Here is an 11,803-nt window from a genome sequence, read left to right as displayed (position 1 = left end):
CAGGTTCATCAAATTAAGCCTGAATTTTACCCACAACGATGAATTTTTCCCAAGTGGTTACTGCTGTAATAGTAAAACATTTTTTCTGCCGCAGCGTAGACCTGCAGAGGGGTAAGAAACCTACTCAGTGTGTGCACATACCCACCCTGCCCAGGCTCCCAACAAAACTCTGCAACGTGACTGCCTCTCCCCTGATTCTGATCAGGATGACGCAACTCATCTCAGACTAAACAACAAGGAATGAGATCTTTACGGATTTCACTATCGCTTGGGTAGGCTGCAAGCAGAGCACGGTGGACGTGTGTACATGGAGTCAGACAGTACCTCATGCTTTAAACTAGCTTCAGACTAGTTGGTTTTAGTACCTGTAGCTGCCTCGGCGTAACGCGACCGAGGTCAGCGTGGGCTGCTTTGTGGCACTCCGACCGCACTACCGTGCTGCTCGCAGAAGAGAAGGCTTAACTTTTCGTTATTATTCCCCTGACCTGATGAGGCCCATGAAACATTTACAATCTAATCTCCCAGATTAATTTCCACTAGCAAATGAATTATTAAAAAAATGAGGAGGAAATCTGGGCTGTTTCTATTAGCATTGCTTTAAATGTTTTATTTGTACGGGACATTCTGTACACGACAAAGTTAAATATACATTTTGTACAAAGGTGACATATATGACACCTTACCAAAATAGTACCTCTGCTTAGATATTCATCTACATACACAAAATGCCATGTCTGTTGTTAGCTAAGGGGTCAGTTTTCAGCAGAGAGTATATTTTTTTATGCCACAGAAGAAAAGAGCATGAAATTAAGACATCATGAAGGCCAAGTGCCAATGTCACCGGTGTCTTTTAATGCTCAATTATCAAACGGTTGCTGTTTGTTCATTTCAGGAAGTCACGTTCATTGGGCAATGAAAAAGAAAATGAGAAACAATGAAGAGGAAAACATAATTAAAAAAAAATAGATGCATGCTGCTGGAACAGGATATGATTCTACACAGATCTGTGCAATGGTTTTTGCATTGCCGTATAACATGTTGTATTGCCTTGTCTGATTGACTCAAAAAGCCCTGTAATGTCTTAAAAATGTGCAAGTCATCTTCTTGATGCGGACAGTGATTGAGGTAATGCTCTGGCATTTTTCTGCAGAAGGACTAGATCCAAATGTATGTTCCGGTTGCACATTTCCTCCTTATGGAAGGATGCCCTAGCAAATCTCAAGAGCCATCTCTCTTGCCTAGTAAGGACACTGCCATTGAACCCTGGAGAAGGAAAATACTGCATTTAGGCTCCAGGAGCAAGGATGGTGGAAGGAGCTTAGCAATGCTGAGGTTCTCAGTGCTCCAGTTTGGTGGAATTACCCTACACAGATGGTGGTTTGGTGAAGTGGTCCAAGTGCTTTATTTCTGCCTTTGTGAGTGAGGGCACAGGTGAATCCGGAGTTGGTTCATCTTAGATAGATGACAAGTGGACAGTGGGCTTTGCAGAACAAATATATGTGGACATAACGACAGATAATGGGTAAGAAAAATCTCTCACTGAGGTTCTGTTGTAATAGCAATTAAGCGTCAACAAAAATACTCTCCATAACCAGTGATGAAGGAGCCTCAAAGGTCTTTGCAGCCTGTTTTAGAAAGGGTCAGAGTTCAGGGCTTCTCCTAATCTTCATTTATACTCCAAGATAAACCATAAAACACAATCTATTTCCAAGGCCTATTCAATAATCTACACTCTTTCTTATACCCTGAAAATCCTTACGTCTTCATGGGTGAAATCCACCTGAGGCAATCCCCTTGGGCTCCCTTATACTCATCTTATCATCCTACAGTCTGGAGCACAGTCCTTCTCATCCTAAAGCAATGATACACCACACCCTGATATCTCCCCTCCTCTGAACAGAGAAGAACAGATCCTCTGAACACGTCAGCACTGTAGACATCCATATTTCAGTCAGATGCAATCTGGCCTGTCACAAAGCATCTCCCTCCTTCCCCAGATGAACACTTATCTTTGCTGCTCTTCTATCAGGGAGTGGAAGGTTATCTCCACACTGACATACTTTAAAGCAGTGCTTTAAAGTAAACGTTGTAGGTTTACTAGATTGGAAAATCCAGAAAGGAATTTTTTGTTAAACCTGGTTCCAAAAATCATCCACCATTTTTCATCTTTACACTGTTTTCTGTCCAAACGCATTCTGCAAAAAATCGTACTTTACATTATAGATGCCCTGTGAGGTAGGTGGGAAAATCAGACTGTATTTGCTTCATGAAACCAAGTGTGGGCTATAGTTCCTACAAATTTCAAGAGAAGCAAAGGCTTTGGATCTGGAATCTTTGATGGTTTGGGATCTCCCACTCCCAGAAACGCTGAAGCTCACACTGAGGCAATCTCTTACTGGGGAACTGGAGTGCTTGAAGTTTGGATGATGAGTGCATCGTAAAGGCAGTATTGAGTCCACCTATAGCTGACAGTACAAACGTATCCCTATATACACAAAAATGAAAGGGTTTGCCAAAGGCCATGTAACATCGCTGTAGTAGAGTCAGGAATGAGCTCAGATCTCATGCTGCCTTTGCCTCCGAGGTTGAATGGGAGATTGTAATCTCACAAAGTTTAAATAAGTTTGCCTATCTGATCTGAACCAAATTATATTACACTGAATTAAATAAAAATAAAATGACTGAAACTCTGAGATGCTTTAATGCATATAGATAGTTTGATGTGAATGGGAAGCAAAGGGGGAGTCATTTTCATTCAAAGACTATCTAAACCTTTCTGTTACTCCGTTATGGCTTATATTCAGGTGGGTTTCCAAATCTAGCTCAAGTGCTAATTCCCCGAGATTTGTATTTGCATAGTCAGTTTGGTATTTCTACACTACACACAGTAGGACATTGAATTTTTGTTGGAAATTGATTCTGGAAATAGCAACTAGTTTATCAGGTCTCAGAGGAGTCTGCATACTGACTAGGGAGAAGGTGCTATGATAAATATCAGAAAGTAAAAGTCCTTTATTAAACTTTCATAAAATATTCACTGTCAAGAGAGAGGAATAATTCTCAAAATTTATCTGCCTTTTTTCCAAGGCATTTTTTCCAATCCTCAGTTCAGTATCTTGTTCCAATTTTGGTAAAGTGTTGCCAAAATATGTCACTTAAAGAATTCATTTCAGAGTACAAACTGCTGCTTTGGTACCTTGTGATACATCTCCACACTACATCATTTCAGTACATGCACTTTATTTAATCATGAAAAACAGTATCTGTCACAGATAGGCACCATATAAATTTCAAACCTAACAGCTCTTCTGTTTTCTTGTAATTATGAATAAGCAAACCACAGGTCTTATCTGTCACTTTGGTATAAATAAACCCTAGTGTATAAGTAATTACAATGGTATAAATGTAAAGATACTGATACAGCTTTCTCTCATCCAGAAAGAAAAATGAGCTACATCAGTGTGAGGCACTGTTACACACCAATTGCGCCCAGTACAAGGAACCTACTAGTATTATTGTTCTGGTAACACAAAACCACAATCCTTACTGCAAATTTCATGACACAACAAGAACTTTGTATAGGTCAGGCTTTATCTGAAAAGCCCATATGGTTACCAACCTGTTCAGTGCAAAACGAGACTTACTAATATCAGGTAAAGAAGTGAATATATATTTCTTGGATGATATTTTATACTTGCACTGGAGTTTTGTAGGTGAAGAACTAGGCAGTACAGAGAAGGCATGTAGAGTGACAGAAATCTGGGTTCAGCATCTTTCATCAGATGTTTTGAAACAATTGCAGGATACAGAGTGGATCCAGAAACAGACCTCAAGGGGACGTTGACAACTTCACTGCTTCATCTGTAACCTTGATGTGGTGGTGGAAACAGTCTACTCTCAGAAGCTGTATGTTAAAGGCAATGACAAGGAATTTACGGAAGTGTTGTTTATATTATAAGCAAAATATCTGAAGCACAAGGTGATTGAGGTGAAACTCTTCCAGCCCGCAAACCATGTCATTCTTCCTCTTCGTAAACTGCACAACTCTTGTCTTATTTCCTATATTGGTGGGAATAGGAGTGTGCTAATTCAGTCGTTTCCTTTTTGTCTTTACAAATAAAGTGCAGGTCAGGTCAGTCACAAGATTGGTTCTGTGCCATTCCAGTCAATAACAGCTCCTTGCCACCTAGGAATGAAAGCAATCGTTTTACATCCATCAGCTAATCAGGTCATTGGAAAGGTAACCCAACACCCCTCAACCACCCAACGAACCTTAGAGAGTTTAGGATGGACTCACTTGGGGTAACTAATCACATCTCCTCGAAGGGAAAGGAAGGGAAGTGAGGTACTTGTGCCCTGCAATTTTAGATGCCCAAGTTTGGAGGTCAGTCTCCTTACCCTTCCTCCAGTCTCTTCTATGCAACAAAGAGTCCTCATCAGCAGCTGATTCTGAACAAGTACCTTGGTTTTGCAAAGACTGTAGGGAATCCCCAAGCTGGGTACAATTAATCCTATATAACCAGAATGCTCAGTCTCTCAGTCTTCAGAGCACTTTGGAATGCGTCAGTCTCAGTCTGACAAAGACCTGAACCAAGACTCAATGAAATCAGGATGATGCTCTCCAGTGACCTCACTGGGTTGAAGTGAGTCAACTTACCGTACAGTCAGTCATTCATTGCACCCTTGTCTGTGGCATTTCTCATGTTTGCAAGATCATGGTCCAGATCTTCTGAGAACTAAACTATTGCATTCACAGTGTCAAGTGTTTAGATCTGGTTTGAAAATCTGCCTCAGAGTGCATGTGCACAGTAGTAAGACATTGGTGAGGGGGTGGAGACAACAGTGAGTTGCCAGAGTGTCACATTCTTTCTGTCACCGAGGAAAGGATGTGTCAGCAGGGGTATGGCAGCTCAGTCCTTTCATTGAGCAAGTCAATTAAGTGTAAAACAAAACCAAAAGCTGAATTCATGCAGTATTCAGTGCAAAGTCTCAAAGGAAGTGACCATCTGAGGGCTGTTGTGAAATTTTTCCTTCTTTTTTTATTTTACTGAGAAAATAAAAATTAAAAAATTGCAGAAAGACTGTCCTCATCCCAGGGCTTAGTAGGGATACACAACAGTGATGCCTCACATTTTAAGCTAAAAGCGGAATATGTTCTAGCTGGGGATATTCGACCTAGTCTGGCATTTGCCAGTGTGGAGAGCTGTCTCTGCCAGAGGTTCAGAATATCACCTTACCCCAGAACAACCAAATACAATCACCACCTTCTGTCCCCATTGGATTTTTCTGGTAATGTCGTCAAATCATCCTTTAACTTTGTGTAAAATCTTCCCAAGACACCACCTTCTATTTCACCAGGGTGACTAAAGCTTTGAGAGGGATCCACAGAGACCTCACAGAGGCCAAAAGACACCAAATTAAATCTGCTCCAAGACTACGCTGTACTCTGTGAAAATACTAACGTGCTGATACCATTTTTGCTGTTATGGCTTAAGATGTTGCTAATTGCTATGCAGTGAGGAACTGGCCTTTTTTAAAACAGGCTTTCAATAAAGAGCTTAAACAGAAGATGATATTCTGAAGCAGGACTCAAGGTAACGTTCATAACAAGCCTTATTTCCTGCGTTTATTTTCAAACCATTTTTCTTGAGCTGTTTGTACACTGAAAATCAGTCTTTGGCTGTTTGCTCCTATGGAGACAGCTTCAAAATTTTTTTGACATATTGAGCCGGCACAAGAAAAGGTGTCAAATAGTGAGGAACCTCACTCACAGGTGCTGAACAAGTCTTTTCTTTACAGACAGAAACCAAACTGTCTGGACAATGCGGTGTGATCATTTCCCCAAACTATCCTGCCACAATGTAATTCAAATGGAACCCAGATTCTAGCTGCTGATTCAATTACAATTTATCAGATGAGCAATATGAAAACTACATTTGACCCATCTGGTTCAACTACAACCTCACCCAAGGGTCATGGAGTTAATGGAACCCAAGAGGAACTGGTTCGGGCCCTGAACAATGCTCAGTCTGGAATAACATTCAGAGCGTATCTCCTGTACTAATCATTTGGTATTGTTTTAGAGCACACCAATAATTCAGGACGAAATGCCCATACTCTCCTCTCCTCTTATCCACTAAATTTCCACTGGATGTCTCACTTCAAAGCCAAACAGATGAACTAATGTATCATATAGCCCCACTACCACAGAGGAAAGCTGATGTTAGAGGGTTAACAAAATATACCGCTGAATTCAGATTATAATATCAGATCAAAGTTTTATTCCCCTCAGGCAGAGCTAACAGATGTTATTTCCGCCAGTGCACAGAGCCGCCGAGGATCGTGACTGTGATATAAGTGTATTCTTCAGGGAAGAATGGGATAAGACATCTGCACGGCATCTCCCAAACAACCCAGGGATGTACATTCCAGACATCTCTTGGTCAGAATCTGACTGCTTCTACAGATGTCTAGGGCTGAAAGCCACAATAAAGGCATATATACTTGCATTGGCTCTTTGGTTGGGACCCTGCAGGTTAAAGCGATACCTGTTGGTGACTAGCCATTCTAGCCGTCTGAAGTGTTACCTGCTTTAAACTCAGATCTCACTCTTCTGACATTTTATACAATAGGGACTAAAAACATGAGCCTCCTTCTCCTGCAGAAGCAAAACAACCCTTCTCCTCTGATAATACTAATGAAAAAACCTAAATACAGAAACAGTCTATTACATATGCAGTTTTCCCTTTGGGAGAGGGTAAGAGAACAAACAGCAGACAGATGTTAGGCATATAACTCAATGCACTACAGGACGATGGTGTCCAGGTATTGGGATAAACAACGGGTAAGGCTTTTCATGGATTAAACCAGAACCGAGTCATGTGAATGAAAGGAAAAACCCCAATCAACATTTGGAAACAACAGTTAATCTTCTCAATTCTGACTGTTCAGACTGTGAAATGCTCCATACTGCCTGAGAAATTATCCTGGATTTTTTGATGAGAAAGGTTTGATAAGGATCTTCATCATGAATGCTTGGTCAAACTCAGTAACGGCTCTTTGCTTGCTTGCTTGCTTTACTAAAAATCAGTTTAGGAGTGTTTTTCATGATTGTATGACAGAAAACATTTCTTTTTTATCTCCCAATTTGTTAAAATGTCATTAATTTGGTTTGTTTTTTTTTTTTCCTTACATACTGTTTTATAGTTGGAAGAAAGAGTTCTTAAAACAAAAAGGAAAATTTTGACATGAAAAACCTTTAGCAGCAAGGCCATGCTTAAATAAATATGCTCAAAGTAACTGAAGAATACTGAAAACAAGGAGCCAGACTGATCAGGGTAAATCAGACAGTCCTGAGAATGGTACAAACAAAATAAATTGACACTGGAATTTGCTGGTAATTTACTTCTCTGGTAGATTAAAGCAGGGACTTTAAAATAAACAAACATCACCATTACAAAAACTGTGTAACTTTGATACAATGCCAGGAATGGAAGATGTTCTAAGAGCAACTTTAAGTAGTTGCATGCATTATTCACCCCCACTGTGTGGGTTTCGGAGGCTATATATTATTTATTTTAGTTTGTAGTCATGCGTATGTGTCACTGGAACAGAAGAATCAATACAATCTATATGTGCAGGGAGCCTGGACTAATGTCACTGCTGTCATGTTACGGGATGCCTCTTCTACTTTTCTGTAACTTTATAATGGCAGCCCCACATGAACACACTATTTGGCAGCCATTATTCTTTTTTTTTGGGGGGGAGTGTCTTTTTACAGGACAAATTATGGCAAGGACAGGAGGGAAATTACAAGAGAAATCTGAAGCTGCTTGGCTTGCTGATTTAGCAAATGTTACGGTCTTGACAATGAGGCTTTTACTTCTTGCTCCAAAGATATTCAGATAGCAGCTTTCAAGGCCCTGCTGGAGTTGATATAAAGCTGATTTTTCTACCCAGTTAAATTTCTCCATTTTGCTTATTTCATGTCTCACTAAACTGAAAATGTTCTCATTAACTTCAGTATGACTGAAGTTAATTCGATAAATTGCTAAGAAGTCCATCATTTAATATCATATAGATCTCAAAATGGCCATGAAAATCCTAACATGACAGGAACTAGCCTTGTATTTACGGAGAGAATATGACCTAAGAACTGTCAAGAATGACTTCTTGACACGTCACAAAACACGGTGTTTTGCGGTCTTGAGAAACTGTGCTGCCCATAGACACATGGAAAATTTGAGAAAACTAAGACAGTTGAGCACAGGGCTTCATGCATCGAGAATGGTACCCAAGTCCCCCAGGGCAATTATATTTTTCAGAAAAGACTGATGAAGATGAAAAAAAATTTCTCCTTTTCTCATTATACCTCTACAATAGGAATCAATCGCTTTTGGGAACCTAAATTTAGATCTATTGAAATCAAGTTTTGCTCTCAAACTGAATTTGGCTCAGTCAGTTCTTGGTGATGTAATGAAGGTTCCTCTAAGAATGAAGTGAACTTCTTAGCCAGTTTGATGTTAACTACAATAACACACAATTAAATGTGTAATACATATTATCACAGCCTGGCCTATTCAGATCCTTTCTGATTTTTAAGCAGTAATTTTGCAAGATTACTTGCTGCAATATTTTTTACCACACTCCAGCCTTACATATATTATTTATATCAATAACTGAATATATCTGTATGAAAAACCGTAGTTTCACTTACTTTGTCCTAATACAGTGCTCAAGTGGAGGAGTAAGATCATTTTCTTTCTCTTCAGCGCACATCTGAGTTGTGTCTGCAGAGACATATCAGACATTATTAGCGGCTGGAGTATATTTTATACATACAGAGTACCGCACTAGCTTCTAGGAACTCCACCCATGGAAGTGACAGACTACCACTCACACTGTAAATCTCCTAGCCCACAAAAGGCACGTATCCACTTTGGATTGAAATACCCTGGGAGGTGAGCACTGCTGGCACTTGAATACCATCTCATGCCCTCGTTCACACCACCTGAACAGAGTGGCCACAGACAGGGCCAGGAACGCTCAGAGTAGATACCACAACTATGGCTCTTTGCAAATGGCATGGGCTTTACAGCTGGCCTTAGAGTGGACAGTCTGGCACTCACTGCTTTCTCACTTCTTGAACCCTTTCAGCTAGTGGCCTACTGCCTGTTCACGTGACGGCAGGCTAAAGGCTGAAAGGGGGTGACTGAATGCAAACGCTGTTAGGAATGATCCCCAGACTGTGCCCAGTGTTAGTTGTTCTGGGCCAGAAACTTGCCCAGAATTGTGCTGACTACTTAGCAGTAAGGATGATCGTGGGACAGTGTTCAGACTCATGCCCTGACCCAGGTTAGTTTACTAATATAGAGAAAGTTTCAAGAAAAAACATGGATTAGAAGGTGAAAGAATATGCTGGAGGGCTGTCATAAAGTTTTTATTTTGCAATTGATGTCGTAATTACTAAGAAAGCAATTTTCGTTACTCAAATACTAAGGAGAGTGGTAGTCCTACACTTGAATAGGAAACTCCAAGTCCAGTCCAAGCTGGCTTAAGATTCTTTCACCCTGCAAAAGAAGATTGTCCCTTGACTGTTGAGAAAGCAATGCACAGACAGGAGAAGACGATGTTGTGTTGGATATAAAAGAGCTACCACAGTCTGTCAGCATTCCTTCGGGACAGAGAGGCAATTGCACTGTTCTGGGGAAAACAGAAAGGTCAGTGTCTCAGACACTGGATCTGTCAACAGTGAAAGTAGTCGCTGAACTTCCCAGAGAGAAAACATCCTGCGACCAGCTTGGATGTCAGTCTGCTCAGCTGTTTCCTGTTTTGGAGTAAAACATTTTAAACTGCAGCAGATTAGGGTTTTTTCTTTTTCTTCTTTTCTGTCCATCATCCAACCAATGGGTAGGTCACGAGCAACAAAACGATGCCAAGACAGGGTTGTAGGATATGGGTCTGCTTCAGTGAGACTGATGTAGACAGGATGGGAGGCAATCGCTCTTACATTCACAGCTGCCGGTCTCAGATATACCTGGCTTCCTCATGCCATAGAGAGAGCCTGGCTCTCCCTTGCCTGTTGATCTTGTTGGTATAAATATATGCAGAAAACTCTGAATGACTGTAAGGGCTGGAGTAGTAGGAAATAGACAATATTTAAAAGTACTTAAAGTATTGGCAGTTTTCTCCTAGATCCTCAGGAACTAAGAGGTACACAGAAATCTTTTAAGTTTCAAAGGGCCTCTTTTATCCTAATATTGAAGAGTTTATAACAGTTTGTTAGAGGTCTCCAATAGTATTTGGATCCCTCCAGGAATTCCCGATACTGATGTTCTGGATCTTCTCATAGTAAGAAGTAACAACCACTGTCCTGACCATAGTACTGGTAGCAGGATAGGCATATGGCACAGATGCCTTTCCCAGTCATTGTCAACTTGCTGAATTTTGTCATTTTTAGACTTGAGTTCTTCCAAGCAGGGGGTTTGAACGTGTCGCGGAGGAGTGGAATGCACCTCACTCAAAAGAGAGAAGTGGCAATATGTTTTATTGAGGTAAAATAATAATTTGACAGAGTTCAATAAATTCGATGGAATTTAACAAAGTTTGACAGTGGTTTACTAAGGTACAATAAGTTTGATGGCAAGGTTCACCTTATTAATTACTGCATGGAAGAAACATACAAAGGAAAATTTGAGTTAGTGACACTTACAAAGTTTAACAAGCCATTAGTCACTTACTGAGGATCTGGTGTGGCAAGGAATCTCTCAACATCAAGGAGTAAGGGATCTCTCAACGTTGAGGAGTAAGGGATCTCTCCGCCTCGGGCAAGGAAGGATCTCTGAGCCTCAGGTGAGGAATCTCAAACCTTGAGAGGCATCCCTGCTCAAGGGGAGAGTCACCTGGCGGCAGTCTAGCTGCAATTCAGTGGGAGCTCAAATGGGGCTTGTACACTCATATGCCATTGGTAAAAGGTCTCTCTGCCTTGAGGAGCAACCTTGAGAGGCGTCCCAGCTTGAGGAGAGATCACCGCCAGGCAGCCACACTGCCCAGCAGGGAGATCTCAAAGAAGGCTCACTTAGGCTGTCATATTTATGGGATAAAGTGGTTGGCTCGTAGTCAAATCACATGCGATGGAAAGGTAGGCATGAGACTCCTTGTACCCACAACTTACATTGTTTTTTGATAAATGAGTTTTGTTATTTATGCGTTAATTGCATGATCGATGTTCCAAACTCATATGTATTGATGTTTACTGTGTCACTCTGTTCCTTTGCGGGTGTTTGGAGAACAGGTTGAAAATAGAGGGAGTTCTTGGCTCGGCTACAGCTCAGGCCTTTACCTCCTTTGGAGCTGTACCAAATTACCGCTAGTTTGGATAAGGGGTCGAGCGCATCCGTCACAGAATGGAGTTTTTTTAAGAGAAAAGAATAGGAAAAAAAGTGTCACTAAAGGTGTATCTTACAGGAGCAGGCAAGGAACATTTAGCTAAGTTAATTAACTAACAAACTGTGTTAAAGTGTTTCATATAACTCATTTGGAGCAAGGCACATTGACGTTATGCTCTTCCATCAAGGGCCACAAAAATGATCAGGGCGATGGAACACCTCTCCTATGAAGAAAGGCTGAGAGAGTTGGGGTTGTTCAGCCTGGAGAAGAGAAGGCTTCGGGGAGACCTTAGTGCAGCCTATCAGTACTTCAAGGGGGCTTATAAAAAAAGATGGGGACTGACTTTTTAGTAGGGCCTGTTGCGATAGGACAAGGGGGAATGGCTTTAAACTAAAAGAGGGTAGATTCAGACTAG

At 41.0% G+C, this 11,803-nt stretch overlaps 1 protein-coding gene across 1 annotated transcript in view; it reads right to left on the bottom strand.

Annotated features, from left to right (window-relative positions):
• Positions 1 to 3,228: 3,228 nt before the first annotated feature.
• Positions 3,229 to 11,803, bottom strand: part of FAM188B (family with sequence similarity 188 member B) — a 98,983-nt gene continuing 90,408 nt past the window's right edge. Inside the window, exons 16-17 of the mRNA XM_019471182.1 lie at positions 8,717 to 8,789; positions 3,229 to 4,186 (exon numbers count right to left, since the gene is read on the bottom strand). Coding sequence (XP_019326727.1) covers positions 4,138 to 4,186; positions 8,717 to 8,789 — 122 coding nt within the window. The 3' untranslated portion in view covers positions 3,229 to 4,137. The remainder of the gene's footprint in view (positions 4,187 to 8,716; positions 8,790 to 11,803) is intronic.

Source organism: Aptenodytes forsteri, unplaced genomic scaffold, assembly GCF_000699145.1.
Source record: "Aptenodytes forsteri isolate BGI_AS27 unplaced genomic scaffold, ASM69914v1 Scaffold80, whole genome shotgun sequence".
Taxonomy (NCBI): domain Eukaryota; kingdom Metazoa; phylum Chordata; class Aves; order Sphenisciformes; family Spheniscidae; genus Aptenodytes; species Aptenodytes forsteri.
Note: the sequence above shows the minus strand (reverse complement) of the source record. Positions and strands in the feature narration are given on the sequence as shown.